Consider the following 18,493-nt stretch of genomic DNA (forward strand, 5'->3'; position numbering starts at 1 on the left):
GCTCCTGGAGGGTGCAGAAATCCTTCTTCTCCAAGCCCTAGTTCCCTTAGAGAAAATTCTGAACAACCTAAAATCAACTCTCAAGAGAGTATTTATAGGTTTCTCTTAAGTCATGCCCAGGGGTATTTTCATAATTTTTGCTTCTTTGAATTTTCGCCCGCTCCTCTTGATCCTCGTCTCTTTCCTTGATCTTCTTAACCTGTCTCTGAATGTTTACTAACCATAAAACGTTAAATATGTTCCACTTGATTCAAAGGATCAAGTGGGGTTAGTGTTTTCATAAAATGATGCATATACATGATATTAGCATGAATTAACATTATAATTTTGATGAATGAAAACTAAAAAGTTTAATTATTTGATGACATATTTGAGAGTCATCATTTACCATTTTATTGTGTTTTTTCTCATCATGCCCATATCCATTCTATTCTATATCATGTCCTTTCTTAGTCGTTTTATGTTCGTTTAAGGTGGGTGTCAAGTGTTTTCTAAAAAATATATATTTTTATTTTGTTTCAAAATGGGGCCCCAAACCACAAGGGCCCCATAATGAACCCATCATGGCCCTATATAATGATATGAGGGGCGCTAAGACAGTTAGAGATCTATTTTTTCATTTGTGGAAGGTTCTTTGGGTCGAGATCACTATACGAGGGAAGTGGAGGCATATACGAGGGTAGGAGAAAGGAGGCGGAGGAGGAGGAGGAGGAGGAGGAGGAGAAGAAGCATAAGAAGATGAAGAAGAAAGCAGAGAATATACGAGGGAAGTGGAGGCATCCCATTCCACCAGCCCGTGCCAACGAAGTGCTAGTGTTTTTTCAAGCGCGCACCGTTGCATACCGTATCCATTCTTGCCAACGGTTGGACTGCCAAGTGCAACTCATTCTTCATTCACGTCGGCTGCCGCATCGACGATGTCTGTCTGTTTGGTGTCACACACAGCTATACTGGCCTTCGACGGGATTATATCCGTCTCTTTAAATTATCATGAGAGGAGAGGGCTCTAGGCTAGGAGGGTTCGATGCCCAGCCCCCTTTTTTACTTTGTTTTCTTGAAGAGCATGGCCAGTTGGTCCGCAGTCAATAGGTTAATCAACGACCCAGCCCTATTGTGATTAAAAATAAGGAACTGGTTATCCCATATCGAGAATTTGTAAAAGACAAAGTGCAATATAAGTTGCGGTGAATATTGATTATCGAATTCATATGCATACCTCCATAGAGTACGACAACCTCCATGGGCTTCTCTATGGGCCTGTTCTTCATGTGTGGCCAGATTGGCCTTGCATGTCAGGTACACTAGCCCTTGTCGACTGTGGGCTGCGTTGAGCCCTGTGCACGATGGCCTACACCGGGCTTGGGCTCTATGCGCCTTGTCAGCTCCTTAGCCGGCCCAATAAACCTTTTATTTCTCTCTCTCTCTCTATATATATATCTTCTTCATGAGTTTTCTTTATTTATTTTTGAACTTTATTTCCTTTCCAGAAATAACATATACACATATATTATATAGCTCATAGAAAATTAAAAATGTCTTTAATATACTCTTACTAAGAAGTATTTGAATCTCATTGAGAACTCAATTATATGAAGCCCTTGAGTTTCAATCCATCTTCTCCACGAACTTAAGTATTTTCTTTTGTCTTCTCAATACGTCAAGAACATATTTCATATTATTTTAGTGCTCATAACAATTAGAGCTTAGGCGACTTTAGGCCTCCCACATAGAGTTATGTGCATGAGTACTCTTATTATCATGGCATAATGAACATCTCTTAGAGTTTCCCATCCCAAAACTCCTTTTGGTGATGATATCTTCATTTATGAATTTTGAGAGTAGAGATAACTTTATTGACCCATCTCTATAGATCAGAATTCTCAATACATAGGTTACTTCTCCAAAATCTTTTCATGGAGAAGATATTTTAATGTTATTCTTTTATCAATTATAACATTCCTACATCGTTCTCAATGAGTAGAATGTACTCTACATAAAGAATATGATAATTACGATTGTATTTTTGCTCCCACTGGTCATCATGTATAGTCTCATGGCTCGTTCTTCATTCTCAATGAAGACATGAGATTTGGTCACTCAATCAAAACTCACATTCTAACTACAGAATGCCTGCTTCAATCCATAATTAGATTCTGGCAGCTTGCACACTCAGATGTATAATTTTAGGTTGTATCATATACACCTTCATCCATTTCTTGATTCCATAATCATAGTGTGCATCTATGGCGAGAATGATTCTGTGGACTGTATCATGGAAGCTAGTGTGAACCCTTACTCCATGAATTTTTCCTTTGAACAATTTCAATTTTTTTCCATTAGCACCTAATCTTTATCAAAATACTACTTACTCATGATAAGTACCTTACCCTTCAGAGTGTCGACCAAGTTCAAAACTTAGTTAAGATGTTTGGACCCAATTCCAGAATCCATATGTCCTCGCTTATCCCAAAAGTTAGAATAGCCTCTTCATATTGTAGTGATAACCATCTCTTAGATAGAGTATTTTAACATAACTCAAGAAACATGATGTCCAACATTATGATTGAGTTATCTAGTCATTTCTAAACATATGAATTTATTCTGTATACTTCTGAACAAGTTTAGGACTAACTCCTGATCCAATGAGGTTATGATATTTATGGATCAGGAATTCCTTTTGAGACTACTTTTGCTCCCACTATCTTCTCACATAAGATATGTGTCTTCCAACAAGACAATCCTTAGCCAACAAAACACTTTTGTTCCCATTCATAAAGTTGGGCTTCAATCTCTTCCCAAGACTATTATGGAATAGAATTCACATTTAAATGGTTAACAAGTTCAGTATTCATGCAATTGCAATGAGTGCATGTACACATGGGTTCACTAGAAGTCTTAAATTGCTTGTCATGGATTCCACTATGTCCAACAAAGTGTGAATCTATGTCTCTGTTGAACCATTCGTCTCATAAGTGGACGACTAAGTTGAGACAGGTAACATTTTCTTGCATGAACTATGTGAACTCCATACTCAAGTATTATTCTCATCGATCTCATCAAAAAGTTGTCATACTCTTTCAGGTATGTAGAAACATACATTCCCATGTATCAACTACATCAAATCATTCATATGTTCTCTGCTTCATAGTTTGGAGGCGTGGGTACTTTACCCAAAAAGGTATGATTAGCATCTAGCATGTGATTCAAAATTAAATGCGCTAACTATGCATCCCGTGCATCTGAAGTTCTCTACCTTTTGTCAATACCATTTATGCTCATAAAGACGAGCATTCTTAACATAATTCTTGCTCATATTAGTAACAATATCACTTTGAGATAATGGAGAATTATTCCCTTTCTATTGATGCCAAAACAATCAACTTATTTCGCGAATAAATTGATCAACTATTGTTCTCAATAGTTAGGGAATATTCAAATCGGTTCATAACTGATGTGATGTTCTTCATAATGCTAGGAACATGATTATAATCTAAAGATACCATATCTCTCAAGTGAAATTTGAGGTTCACTATCCATATAGTGATCGTCGTAACTTTTACAATACTTCCTAGCCTCAAATTCATGTTTCCTTTTCCTCAACTTTCTTCCACATTTTAAGCAATTAAAATATCCATATGTTTCATCTTGCTCTGAGCAATCTTAACGAGTTACTACGCATAGTTCCACTTATAGTGACCTTTCAGACCGTGGTATAAATATTTGTTGATGCTTATATCCTTGTGTGATAGGGACACCTAAACATGCTTTGTTCCTTTTTCCTTCTCAAGAACATGGTACAGCTTCCCATTGGTCATACCAAATAAGGTGTCTCGAGATGTTAGCTTCTAAAGGTTCACCTTTGACATTCTTAAGCAAGTTAAGCTCGAAACAAGAAGGAATTGAATGACAAGATCAGCAATAAATTTTAACGGAGCACATTCCCCTTGTAGATATCAGTCTCTTGTCCTTTCAATCATCTTCAGCATATCCTCAGATGTAGAATATCCCTCGACCATGTGAGCCTTGAATTGACTCTTGGATTGCACATCCAAATAACTATCATATAGTGTTACATGGCCTTAGGTTCTTTGTATTCATGGTGCCTCAATAGCTAATGATACGCCAAAAATAGGGGTACAAATTATGCAGTGTTTAGCCCTTGTCGTTGTGAATTTTGGCTTATGCAATAAAATTTAAAAAGACTCTACTTAAGATGTGTAGTGATAAGTATGAGTGTCGTCCAAGGGAAGCTAGTAAGGAATTTAATTTGATGATCTTCTGTGTAGTTTAACCCTAATTAGAGTCAATTTGATCTTCAATGAGGATCAACTCACCCTAATTAGAAGAGAAATTTAGAAAGGGGGATAGAAGAGATGAGATGAATAGAAGAAATAGGGAACTCTAAATTGGCTTCTTTGATCCAAATAAAAGGGTCCAAGAGGTCAATTAGAGAGGTTGAGAGGGAAGTTTTGATTTGAGTTGGGTTGGTTTTGTAAGTTTGATAATTCAGAAATAAATTGGGGGTAATTTAATCTCCTAAAAATTAAATCTTTTTTTTTATATAGTTTTCTAATGTGCATTCTGAATAGCTAGGTAAATCTCTCAATCTGTCCTCTCAATCTCAGTAAGGGCTTGTACATTTCGCTCAAGCCTAGCTGTTTAGAAGTTCATACCAAGATCAAGAAGAATGAAGAAGAAATTTTACTAAAACAACATCCAAGATACACTAAAAGTTCAAATACAAACAAGCAAAATGTACCAGATAGGTTGATCCAAGCTGAGGTCCTCCCTGTCTTGCAGCTGTGATAGAGCACCATCAAAAATTTAAACCAATATTAGCCCTTGGATTAAATTCATTTCTTTAATTTTTTTCTCTTTTAACCGCTCGTTGACGTGTCATTTTTTTATTGGCAGTGACTTTTCAAATTCTCGAGGCGGGCACATCCTCCTTGTTCCATGTACCCCCCTGACGGAAATAAGAAAAAAACAGAAAATTCAAAAGTTGGGATTTGCGTACGTTTTGATACGCACCTTGGGTGCGTCTGGGCTTGCTTGCTTCTATTGATAAGTTGCCATGTCACTGGTCGTGCGTGCCCTTCGCATGCGTCGCACGGGCGGTAATCATACCACAAATGTCCTCTCTCACTAACCGCCGTCAGATTTTCATCCGACGGTCGTGATGAGGCCACGTCGTCGCTCCCAGAAATCACCCCCTTTTTGCATTCTCTCTCCTCCGCTTTCTTCTAAAACATTAAAACAATTAATAAATTATTTGCAATAAAACCCTGGAAGATTTTAAATTATATCTTTACGGCTGTAGTGGCGACCGAGAGCTGTTTTCAGGGTCTTTTTGCAACGAAACTTTGCAAAAAGGGCCTTCAACGTTCGAAAATTATATAAATACTTTTTTTTCTCTTATAAATATACCTTTTTTCCTTAGAATAAATACATTTCCTCTTCAAATAATTCTCAGAAAATTCCTAAACATTTGTAAAAAATTCTAGAAAATTCACTGATTCATCCCCATGCTGATAAATGTCAAAATCAATATTAAACTTGCCATTTTCATCAAAAATAGTTATTTCGAGCTTCAATAAATCTTTTAAAATTCATAGAATTAACAGAAAATTAGGGAAATATCAGAAATCACTTGAAAACACTATTTTCATGTAAATATATGATAACAACCCCATTTTCAGCTCTTTGAATGCATAAAATTGTGCTAATAACATGAAATAATGACATAATTTAGGGTGTTATGAGCTAACAGCTGATTGACGGTGCGTTAACATTGAACCATGTCAAAGTGAACTCTTCGCTCCAACTTTTTACTTGTATCCCATCACCGTCATTGACATTGGTTGCAAGGACACAAGTCTAGGAGCATATCACAAATTATCACCTTGTCAATGAGTTGCATCAAACATGCAATCTGATGGTCTACTTGACAACGAGTTTCACAGGAGACTAGGTCAATGAAAGACCTAAAAACGTTTAAGCAGATGTTCTATTCATCAATTAGGGCTCCCACTAAAATTTATCAATCCATACAACCCTCACGTGTACGGAAGCAGAGAAACCGACATTCAACTAGTCGGGATCAGCATCTCAAAACACATACTCTGACCTGGAGTATACCCCCACCAATCATAATACATATTATTGAGCACCCGTCTCATGGGACTTGCAACCAATTGCAATATCCAATCATAGTTTCGTCCCCAACGCTCATGTGGCCTAGAGTATACCCCGACCAAAAATTGAGTTTGGTCTAAGAATACATTCATTACTTGACGGAAATAGATTTGCGTGTAATCCTGGAGTATACCCCCACCAAACTACACAGTTCCTCTACCCTTCCCTTGTGTTATACACTAGTACTTAGTCCCTCCTCCCAAATAAGAGGGCCTGGAGTTGACTCCACTGACCCAACTTAAAGGAATTTGGATCCTAAGACTATAATGAAGGAGGACCACACTTGAGTTTGTCACTCTCGTGCTATGGCGCAGAGTTTAATTTTGAGGGATTTTAGGTTTGGTCTCAACTATCTCGAGGAGCACTATGTGATATCTCATATCACATGTGTCTTCATCTAGGGCGTATCAATAATACATATGTGTCATGTATGGTGTAAGGATGTGAATGTATCTTGACAATCAATTGACAATGGACGTCGTCAATGACTTCGTCCAATGGGCAGAATTGCTAAGTGAATGTAACTACGTGATGCAATTGTCCTAGGTAAAATGAATGTGCGCGGCCGACGAGTAGGGTTTGCTGAATTCTGAGCTGCGGAGCGGGTGATCAATGACGATGACACTGACCTTCTAACCCTTTTTGGAGCAACGACGGTGACTACGGCACCGAATAGAATAGTTCCGTAGGGGTTCGATCGTAACGGGCGGGCTTGTCTCGCACTTAGGAAGACACATAATTTGTAGTTTTCACGAAGTGTTTCTCTCACCTAATCTAACCCAAGCGCGGTGGAGTGCAGTTGACAATATACTGTAGAAAGTAATATAACAGACGATCAGGGGAGTAACATACCTTGTCGGTGGCGGTGTTCATCGTTGATGTCTTCGTTAGTACTAAATTCCAGTGCGGACTGGTGAGGTGGAGGCCTGCTAGAGCTGAGCACGATGTCACTCAACTAGTAGTGAGGTTCACTGTAGGAGCGTGGTACTATAGGTTTGAGGTGAGGAGGCGAGTGAGGGACGACGGCCTTACGCCTCGAGTCGATGTAGTGTCGTTGGGGCATGCAAGTTACAACACGGCTCGGACGGTAGTGGCGGTCCCGAGTGTTCAGCGGCCATAAACCGGTGATAGGCAAAAAATAGGGGTAAATTTTGCAATTTTACAATCCCTTGTCGTTGGTGATTTTAGCTTATACAATAAAATTTATAAAACCCTAACTTTATGTATAGTGATAGGTAAAAGTGTATCGTCCAATGGAAGCTAGTAAGTTAATTCAATTGATGATCCCCTTGAATAATTTGACACCAATTAAAGTTAATTTGATCTTCAATGAAAATCAAATCACCCTAATTAAATGAGGAATTTAGAAAGGGAGGTAGGAGAGATGACAGAAATAGAATAAATATGGGCTCTAAATTGAATTATTTGATCAAATTTAAAGGATCAAAGTAGTCAATTAGAGGGATTCAGAAGGAAACTTGATTGTGTTTTGGTTGGTTTTGTTGGTTTGATAATTTAGAAATAACTATACTATTAGATAGTAAAAGAGGGTAATGTAATCTCCCAAAAATTAAATCATTTTAAATAGTTTTTTCTAATGCGTACTTGGAATAGATAGGTAAATTTCTCAATCTGTCCTCTCAATCTCACTAAGGGCCTGTACATTTGGCTCAAGCGTAGCGGTTCAGAAGTTCAGACCAAGTTCCAGAAGATTGATGGAGGAATTTAACTAAAACATCATCCAAATAGACCAAATATTCAAATACAAAGAAGAAAAAAGTACCAAACAGGTTGATCCAAGCTGGAGCTCCTCTCTGTCCTTCAGCTGTGATAGAGCACCATCAAGAATGACCCCCTCCTCTCAAAATTTGGCTTTTATACTTAGGTTAAATGGTAATAATTACTATTTTACCCTAATTAGTAATTAATTTTTATCCATCACTAATGGTCTGATCTGAATGATCCACTTGTTAGACCTGCAAGAGGCTTACATCAATTCTCATGGATAATGAACATTGTATGTGAATGTTAATCATACCTCGATCCATCACATCTTCTCTTAGTCAAAACAAACAAGCTTGAGGGCAGGCCTTTTGGATCAATACCGGATGAATTCCTGAAGTCTCTCTGAGTAATGGGATGCTCAGGAGAAAAGTCAATTACCTTATGACCCAAGGACCTAGCCCCTATTAATAGGAAGAGGTGATACTTAATTCCTCTTTAGTCTATCTTAATTAATACCATCATTATAATTAAGATAGGCTTACCCTCTACACAGTTGATGATTTTAATTATGGCATCAAGTAATCAGGGAATTGTCATTAATGAAAGTATTATTTGCATGTAGTATTTCCATATTTCCCATTTCAAATATGATTTTTATTAACCCCACTTGGTTCATAGAATCAAGTGGATTAGATCTTATCTTTCATTTAAATGAGTATAGGTGTAGATGAAAACCATCTAATAAGGCACCTTATTAAGCAAGACTTACAATATTTAAAAGACGAAGTCAAATTCTCAAAATACTGAAGGTCACTCACTTGGGCCAGCCTAAAAGCCCAAGAAGCCCAAAAGGCCCAAGAAGCCCAATAGAGGAACCTATAAACAGCCCTTCAAAGAGTCATTTTGGGGGTGTCTAGAAATTCTGCCTAAACAGGTTGGGGATTGGAGTAGAGGATATACAGACCCTCCAAGAGCTGATGAGCATAGGAGTGGGAGAGAAGAAGCAAGCTGAGGGATAACCCGAGCAAGAGGATCACCAACTCACCGGAAGGATCGTGACACAAGGTTTGTGTGATTGTTTTGGTTTTAGAGATTGTGCTCTTCTCCCTCTAAGACAATCTAGGCTGGGTTGGAAACACCAATCAGTGTATTTCCAGCATTTTCCAGCTGAAATTGTTGTTTGTTCTAGTTCATCTGAAGTTTCTTGTTCAGAAGTTTCTTGTGATTCTCCCATTTCCATCAATCTCCCATTTCCATCAATCCCCCATTTCCATCAATCTTCCAATTCCATCAATCCATCCTTACCGTTCTTCAGCTCAATAGAGGGTTAAGCAGCGCAGTAGCAGCACCGCGCGCAGGCAAGCCCGCAAGCAGCTGAAGCCGCGCGCGAGCCAGCGTTGCACGCAGGTTGCGCACAAGCAAGCCCATGTGCAAGCCAGCGCCGCGCGCAGGCTGCGCACAGTTAAGCCCACGCGCAAGCTGACGCCGCGCACAAGCTGCGCACAGGCAAGCCCGAGTGCAGCTGAGGCCACGCATAGACATCACTGCGCGCAGCCCGCGGGCAAGCATGCCCTCACTCCACGTTAAGGGCCTAGGCCTCTAACGGAGCAGTTACAAGCGATAGCTTGTAATTGAAAAAGGCCAAAGGTCCTTCAGCATTTTCTGAAAATTAGATTTTCTAAATGTAATCTTTTGCAAAAGGACCCAAAAGAAGTTTGTTAAGATTTATGTAAACTAAACTTATCTGCTGGAGTTCCTGCTAAATCGATTCACTGAAGAATATTATACAGAGTTTTACTGAAGATCCTTGAATTGATTCTTAGAACAAATTATAGGGATCTGATAACATAAATTAAATTGAAAGGAATTATTACTACATTACCTGCTCCTTGTGGTTCGACACCTTATTCGCCCTAAGGCTGTGAGGTTGATTTTTATCGTTGACTATCTCAAATACTCGCATGACTAACCACAAAACATCATAAATTGAGATTATCAACTGGCGACGTTGCTGGGAGCACAGTATAAAAGTAGTAATTTTATTTCTTTCTAGTTGTACTGATTCATTCTCTTGAAGCTGAAGGATTTAAACTCCTAGGCTTATTGCATTTCTAATAGCTGTTTGAGGTGTATGGTAGTGACATGGTCAAAAGCTTGTAGGAGAATCGAAGAGGAAGTTACGCAACAAAGCAACTCCTTTCCAGAATCTTCAGTCACACAACAAGGTAACCAGCAGCAAGGCATGGCAGAAGAGGGACGTCAACAGCAGGACAGAAGGAGAACCATGTTGGACAGATCAACTCCCTCAGGAAGGTCGAGGCAAACCGACGTGAACCTAAACATAGGTGAGGGTATAGTGTTCAGGTTTGATAATGCTTTGCTACAGGCTTTACTGGAGTTAAATGGTCACTCTGCAGAAATCCCCTAGAATTCTTAGATGATTTTCATATTAGGTGCTCTTCACAAAATGTGCCAGGATTGTGTACAGAGATATTAAAGATAAAGTATTTTCCTTTAACTCTAAAAGATAAAGCTTTTGCTTGGTATCCTAACTTAGGAATTACTTTCAACTCTAGGGAAGAAATGCATGAAAAGTTTCTACAGAAATTTTACCCTTTCTCCAAAACACATTTCTATAGAAGGGAAATTAACAATTTCCACTCCCATGAAGGCAAAGCTTTTAGCGAAGCCTGGGAGAGATTCAACGACCTGATGAGGAAATGTCCTCATCATGGAATTGAAAATTGCCAATTAGCCCAAATATTTTATGAATCTCTGTCAGATTTCATGAAAAATAAGGTGAACTTGGCTACTGGTGGAACTTTCTATACGGCATATGAAGATGAAGTTTTTGATATTTTAGAGAGAGTAGCAGAGACTGACTTGCAGGAGATAGGAGCAAATCAAAATGGGAGAAATGCGCAGCCTAAAAGGGCAGGAGTGCTGCAAGGCAATGCCAAGGAGGTGGAGCTGCATCAAGGACTCAAGGAGACAAATCAGAGATTGGACGAGCTTACTTCTACATTGAGAAATGTTTTTCTCAACAATTCTCCAATAGTTAAAGATAAAATATGCTCTTTATGTTTCAACAGGGATCATGAAGATGGAGCTTGTCAGCCCATGGAGGAGGAGGTGAAAGCCTTCAACCAATAACAACAATCTTGGGCTGGACAGAAGAAGAACAATTTCAATAGTGGAGAAAGCTTCAATCAAGGGAGCAAGCCCCCGTTTCAATCCCAATTTCAGCAAAAACCGCAATTCCAGTCTAGACCCCAACAGCCTTATCAGGTTCAATCCCAACCCCATCCAGATTTTTCTGCACTAACCCCTGTTATTTCAGACATGATAGAAAAACATAATCAGAAGTTGAGAGCAGAAATGGAGATGCGGATGCAGGTGATGATGAAGTTTCAAACAAAGCAAATGCCAGAGTCTCAAGAACCAAGCAGAAGACTGCTAGAGAGTCTCAGAATGGGAAATGCTGAACCCGGAGGTAAGGGAGTAGAACATAACTGCCAATCTAGTAGATTTCCTACTCAACCTATGATTAATCCATGCAACTTACTCCAGATAGAATATTACGTCCATGAAGAGATCAATCAGGCAGATCTTGAAGTTCTAGAAATCTCCAAATTGAGAAGTGGAAAAGAACTTCAGGATCCTTATCAGAATTCTACAGAGAATTCAAAGAATGCAAATGAGCAGGTTAGTGAAGAGAGGGAACCTTCTTATGAGAAAGAATCTCTACCTTCAACTCATGCTCACGATGTTCCTTACCCCTCTGCTTTAAATAGAAAAAAACCTGTTTGTGATTATGAAACTAGGTTGCTAGAAAACTTCAAATAGGCCACTATGATAGTGACTGTAGAAGATATGTTTAAATGTGCTCCCTCCTTGAAGAAGTATCTTATGGATTCCTGCACTAGTCGGAAACCTAGGAAGGTAGTGAACCATTCAGAGAATGCTTCCAGCATTCTAAATGTGATTCCGATCAAGATGGGAGTTCTAGGAGCTCCGTTCATCACGTGTGAAATCGGAGGAAACACTTTCTCCAGAGTTCTATTAGATACCGGAGCCAGCATAAGTATCATCCCTACAACGCTATATGAGGAATATGGATTTGGGGAATTAGAGGAAATCCACAAGGATGTTTTTTTTTTTGGCAAAAAACACGGTGCCGGGTACGGCCAACCCTAGGGTTATGCCCGTAGACCGATCCATCCGTGCCCTGGACACCACCTAGCGGGATTTTATTTATAAAGTGAAGTGTTTGTCAATGTTTTTAGGCGTGGAGCGAGTATAAATATCCCAATTACACTTGGATCCCACTCGTCCATGCCCAAGTGGAGAAAAGGAAAAGATACATATAAGATACCTTGAAGGCGCTCGGGGAAATGTGCACGTCATCGTCCCACTAGAGCCGCTCCGTGATGACGATGTAGTTCAGGAGATGTCCTCGCCTCCATCAAGTGGAGTGGATGAAGAGCGTGGTGAGGGCTCTAGTCGAGGCGGGCGCAGTCCACCCATCTTGCTCCAGCGTTCCATGCAATCCTCCAATCCCGTGGGCTGACGAGGATGGGCCGTGTGCGTAGGGTCGGCATGCCGAGATGATCGACGCAATAAGAGCCTCTAGCTGTCGGAGGGGGCACCTACTAAGAAAGAAAGATGGAGGAGGGGGTTCGTGCATGTACTGCATGGTTAGCGAGTGCATCTGCTGTCTGGTTGCCCTCTCGTAGGGGATGACGAAAGCATCGTGTGTGAGGTTGGCACCGCATGATGTCCGGCCCTACTCGGTGTGGGAAGCATGTACCTAGACAAAGCATATCAACTAATATCTGTGAGTTCGATTCCACGACGATATTGTGAAGTTTTCGTTCCTTACAGAGGAGTAGGCCATCATGGATCTCCATAGCCTCGGCTACTATATTAGTCTGTATGCCGTAGAAAGAAGAAAAAGCAAAGAGTATACTCCCCATATGGTCCCGGAGGATACCTCCTCCCCCCGCTGTGCCCGGGTTCCCTTCGGCAGCACCATCCACATTCAATTTAAGGATGCCTATGGGCCGTGGTAGCCAATAAACAACTCAATACTAAATGCGGATGGGGGTGGGTGTCACCGGAATGCCCACAGAGTGTAGGAGGTCGCAAGCGAGTGTGGATCGGTTGGCTCAAGGGGGGATTAGGTTGTGGATGCGTCGTAGCCATAGCTGAACTCAACTCATTATATCCACGACGAGCATGGGCATACCTGCAAAACGATAAGAGTTTTGCCCTTTCCATATCTCCCATTGTAGATAAGCTATGGTGATGTGTAGGATGGGGCTCCGTGTAGAGCGTGTTGGCGAGATAAGAAACTTGCCAAAACACTTAGACGGGGTCAGTTGACAACAACGATCAGTGATGAGGCACCAGCATGCGAGTGTTGTCTCACTGTGGAAGAAAAGGTGGTCTATGGTCTCAGTGTGTGGAGCTGCGGGACAATAGTGACAGTGGGAACCGAGGGAGTAACCTCTATGGGTCACTCGATCATCAGTCGGTAGGCCGCGATGCAAGAGTCACCGGAGGAAAAAGGAGACTCGAGGGAGGATCGACGGATGCCAGATGCGACGAACCCAGTGCTAGATGGGGGATTTCTCACGGAAATGCTCCCATGAAGATTTGGACGAGTATGTTCCTTTAGGTGTGAGCGGGTAACCTGAGGGGGATTTGCTTTTAGCTGGGTATGTTCCATATGGATTTGCTTTTAGCTGATGGCACTGTTAGGCAACCTGAGGGGAGATTGACGGATGTCATGATCACTGTAAAAAATTGTGAAATCCCTGTAAATTTCATCTCTATCTCTATTACTATAAAAGGAAAACGTGTACCCTTCTGGCCTCTGATTGGCCAGGAAGGGTTGGAGAGAGAAGAGAGATAGAGAGACTGAGAGAGAGGAGAGAGACTAGACTGCCCTAAGACTTTGACCCCTTCTCCAGCTCGATTTCTCCACTTCGATTTCGTCACCTCCCAACCGCGTTTCCTCCAGCTCCCAGCACCATTCTCCAGCTCTCAGACCCGTTCTCCAGCTCCCAGCCCCGTTCTCCAGCTCTCAGACCCGTTCTCCAGCTCCCAGCCCCGTTCTCCAGCTCTCAGACCCCTTCTCCAGCTCCCAGCCGCGCTCTCAGCCCTGTTTTCCAGCTCCCGGGCGCGTTCCTAAAATGTGAAAGGTATTTTATGATTTCATGGGTTTATCGCATCTCTCTCACTCTTCATCCTTATTGGATTTGATGGCATACTTTCTCTACTGACATTGGATTTTTTATCCGAATGTATTCATGATTTCATGGGTTTATCAAATCTCTCTCTTTCTCTATTTGTTTATCTATATCTTCATTTATTTAAATTTTGTCCCGATCTCTTTGAACAGGAAGTGTCGACAAATATTGCTCGAAGTTCTCTTGATGAACTCCCGATTATACCTTAAAAATATAAAGTTTGGATCGAAAATGTAATTTATAAAATAATTTTCCTCTCCAATAGGCCAAAATATTTTATTAGATGGACGCGGCGGGGTTAACTTAAGAATCATTCCTTCCACCATAAACTTTTGGTGGAACTGTATTTCGCTTCGCAGGTTAACCAGATACGCCGCCTCCTCGCGGTACCATTTTTGCGATTCTTTCGATTCTTACGTTCTTTCGATTCTTAAAATCCTTACGTTCTTTCGAATATTTAGAATGTGAATTCTCCAGCTCTCAGCCCCGTTCTCCAGCTCCCACCAGCTCTCTCAGCCCCTTTCTCCAGCACCCAGCCACGTTCCTAAAACGTGAAAGGTATTTTATATCTTGGATATTGTTTGCCTTACTGCCTTATTTGCCTTATCACCTTATATATCTTGGATATTGTTTGCCTTACTGCCTTATTTGCCTTATCACCTTATTTGCCTTATTGCCTTATTATTGCCTTATTTGCCTTATTGCCTTATCGCCTTATTTCGATCTTTCGCTCTCTGTCTTTCCTTCCGCCATAACTTTTTGGTGGAAATGTATTTCTCTTCGCCGATTAAATTTTTCGTGAATTTTTATAACGCGAATTGATTTTTGGAACGCGAGTTTTTCATATCTTTCAATTTTTCCGCACGCCAGATTTCCGGAACGATCGATCCTCGCTAGTGCAAGGTTTCTTATGTTTTGCGATTCACCCGGAGTGTCTCTTTCTTTCTATGCGATTCTTATGTTTTCGCAACTCTTATTTCTCTTTCTTTTTCTACCTCTTATTCATGATGTTTTTAGAACGCGGGGCGAATTTTACAATGCGGGTATCAACATCACCACCAGGTAATCCGTCAGCGGCGAAGGTTCGATCGCCTTCTTCCGAACTCTTTTAATCCGAATTACTATTTTCCACAACTGTGATTAGAAATCACTCATTTGCAGGGACGAACACCTGGGATTAGTTCGACCTCTGGGTTCATACGCGCGTGATCGATCTGGATAGCTCGCCGGAGATTGTCAAACCGATAACGTTGATCGCGATCGAGACGTGGAAGTCGAGGTGACCATCGCTGAAAACTGCCCTTCCATTATCTGCTTATTAATCGAGAATCTCTTTTCTCAGTGAGCCACCGATCATAAAGACTTTAGTTTAATTTTTGGTTATTGGAGAAATAAGTTTCTCTTTGACTTAACTCCCTCACAAACCAAACTAATTCCACCTTGCCGTCTAACAATTTCTCCTCCTCTTTTGGTGGACGTAGCAGTGTAACTTAGTACCACTCTTCGTGTCATCCATACAACTTTCTTTACACTGATCATGTTTTATTCACATAGATCCTTTTTAGAAGACACTTATTTTTTGATCTTCAAAACTATTAATAGGTACCTCTTTGAAAAATCTTCCAATAATCAGCAATTCCATTCAGTACTCTATCATCTGTTCTGATCTTCAATGCTATTAGTAGGTTCTCCTTCCGAAGACAATAATATGAACACCCCCGTTATGAGGAGCAACTGTCGGGCTAAAAGACTTGCATATCGTCGATCCACGAGATCGACAACTGTGCCCACACTCCTCTCAGCTAGGCGCGATGTGAAAAATGTTCAAGCCAATTTTCTCGGTACCATGAATGCATCATGTGCTTCGTGCCAGTCAAAGTTTTGGATAGATGAACGCAAACCCAGTTCCAGTCAGTAAAACCCCGTCTTCTACTTATGTTGCAGGGATGGTAAAATCAACTTGCCAACATTCCCCAACCCGCCTCCATTGCTATTTGAGCTGCTTGAGGGCACGACCGATGAGTCCAAGCACTTCCGCAATTTTATTCGAGCTTACAATTCAGCATTCAGTTTCACATCAAGCGGTGAAAATTTTGATCGTAACCTGGCCGACAATTCCGCAGGTGTGTACACTTTTCGAATCCAAGGTGCTGTTTATCATCAAATCTCAAAAGCTTTGCTGCCCCTCCCCGGTCATTCTCCTTCTTTTGCTCAAATCTACATCTACGACACAGACTATCAGATAGAGCGACGAAACTCAATCTTCCCTGACTTAAATCGCACCATCTTAGAAAAGATCCACTACTGCCTGAATGTGTCCAACACATTTGTTCATCAATTCCAAGCTAACAATGAAGAAACACTACTCACCGCATCCACGCAAGAGTTCGAGTTATGGGTTGGAGAGCCTTCCATTGCTGACAGACGTTATGCTCAACCCACAGGCTCTGAGATCGCTGTTCTTATGACTGGGGATGGAAATGAAGGAGACAGTAGGCGTAGCATTGTTCTTCGCAAGCGTGGTGGAGAACTGCAATTCGTTAATCAGCTACATGGATATTACGACCCACTCCACTTTGTGCTGCTATTTCCTTATGGTAGTCCGGGATGGAGCACCCAGCTGAAGGAAAACTTCCAATTAACAATGAAACAATTCTACGCCTACCACTTCATGGTTCGTGACACATCAATAGTGCTTCATCTCTCCGGCAGGCTTTTCCAGGAATATGTCGTGGACTCTTACGCTAAAGTTGAAGAATCACGATTACATTGGGTTCGTTGCAACCAGACAACATTGCGTGGATGCCTCTATCGAGGATTAGTTGATCAAGTAGCCTCGGACAATGTTGATATGCCTGCGGGACGGATGATCATACTCCCACCTACATTTACTGGCGGACCCCGCTACATGCAAGGGTTGTACCAGGATGCTATGGCCATCGTATGAAAGATGGGAAAGCCTGATTTATTTATCACAATGACTTGCAATCCAAAATGGCCAAAAATCACACAAGCTCTGCTCCCTGGCCAGAAGTCACATGATCGATTTGATATTTGTTGTCGCATTTTCCGCTTGAAACTAAAGGAGCTTCTCCGTTTGTTAATCGAGAATGAAGTATCAGGCAAAGTAAACGGACGTGTGTACGTCGTTGAATTCCAAAAACGTGGTCTCCCACACGCTCACTTGTTATTGGTACTAGATACTCCCCACAAGCCGAAAACCCCAGAGGACATTGACAAGACAATGTGGGCTGAAATTCCTGATCCCAGCGACAAAGATTTATTTGACTGTGTCACCACGCACATGATCCATGGCCCCTGCGGTTCTGCAAACCCAAGATCCCCATGTATGAAGGAAGGTAAGTGCTCTAAGAAGTTCCCAAAAGAGTTCATAGACTCCACGCAAGTCAACAATGATGGGTACCCTCTCTACCGACGTCGCAACAACGGGCAATTCATCCAAAAGGGTTCGCATGTCATTGACAACCGTTGGGTTGTCCCATACAATAAATATTTGTGCAAGGCATTTAACTGTCACATTAACGTGGAAATTTGCTCTTCCGTTCAGTCAGTGAAGTACCTGTACAAGTATGTGTACAAGGGCCACGATCGCATTCAGGCAAGAGTTTTTTCTACAAACCTCGGCACTTGCAGTACCACTCCCTATACTCCGCACGACGAAGCCCAAGAATATCTGGACGCGCGATACATATCTGTATCAGAGGCATTCTGGCAAATTTGCGAGTTCAGCCTACAAAAAATGTACCCAATAGTTTTCCCCCTACAAGTTCACGATGAGAATATGCAAATCGTTGTATACGCAGAAGGAGAAACAATTGGTGAAGTCATGGGTAGGTCGGATCGCACGCCACTCACAGAGTGGATGCGTTACAATAGGGAGCATCCGGACGATATTCAAGCCAAACATATGTTGTACTATGACTTCCCCTCATACTATACGTGGAACAATTCCACCCGACGTTGGACACGACGTCAACGACAATAGTGCATTGGAAGGGTCCACTTTGTCTGTCCTCGTGACACTGCACGGTACTACCTCCGATTAATGCTTCATCATGTTCCAGGAGCTACCTGTTTTGACAATCTAAGGACCGTTGCTGGTGTTCTCTATGACACATATCAGGGTGCTGCAACTGCTCGCGGCCTACTCCACTCTGATGCAGAGTTTGACAATGATCTGTCTTTGGCAACAGGTGTCACTTCTCCCAGTCAAGTTCGCGAGCTCTATGCGATGATGTTGCTCTACTGTGAAATCTCCAACCCTCTTATGCTTCTCCAGAAACACCTTGATGCTATGT

At 41.4% G+C, this 18,493-nt stretch overlaps 1 protein-coding gene and 1 long non-coding RNA gene across 2 annotated transcripts; both read left to right on the plus strand.

The window, feature by feature from the left end:
- The first annotated feature begins 14,553 nt into the window (after nucleotides 1-14,553).
- Nucleotides 14,554-15,632, plus strand: LOC144714046 (uncharacterized). Its single transcript, XR_013584216.1, has 3 exons — nucleotides 14,554-14,732; nucleotides 15,192-15,236; nucleotides 15,336-15,632. It is a non-coding gene; the product is annotated as an uncharacterized LOC144714046 (long non-coding RNA).
- Nucleotides 15,633-16,020: 388 nt separating this feature from the next.
- Nucleotides 16,021-18,446, plus strand: LOC144713523 (uncharacterized). The gene is made up of 5 exons (XM_078588114.1): nucleotides 16,021-16,052; nucleotides 16,119-16,947; nucleotides 17,260-17,649; nucleotides 17,743-17,936; nucleotides 18,389-18,446. The coding sequence occupies exons 1-5, from the start codon at nucleotides 16,021-16,023 to the stop codon at nucleotides 18,444-18,446; spliced, it is 1,503 nt and encodes a 500-aa protein (XP_078444240.1).
- The last annotated feature ends 47 nt before the right edge of the window (nucleotides 18,447-18,493 follow it).

Source organism: Wolffia australiana, chromosome 16, assembly GCF_029677425.1.
Source record: "Wolffia australiana isolate 7733 chromosome 16, ASM2967742v1".
Classification (NCBI taxonomy): Eukaryota; Viridiplantae; Streptophyta; class Magnoliopsida; order Alismatales; family Araceae; genus Wolffia; species Wolffia australiana.

Excerpts from the sequence above, each read along its gene's own strand:
- LOC144713523 (XM_078588114.1), top strand. The coding sequence starts at position 16,021 with ATGAATGCATCATGTGCTTCGTGCCAGTCAAA. Across the intron at positions 16,053-16,118 it reads TGTGCTTCGTGCCAGTCAAA|GGATGGTAAAATCAACTTGC; the intron begins GTTTTGGATAGA and ends CTTATGTTGCAG. Across the intron at positions 17,650-17,742 it reads TCATCCAAAAGGGTTCGCAT|TCAGTGAAGTACCTGTACAA; the intron begins GTCATTGACAAC and ends TCTTCCGTTCAG.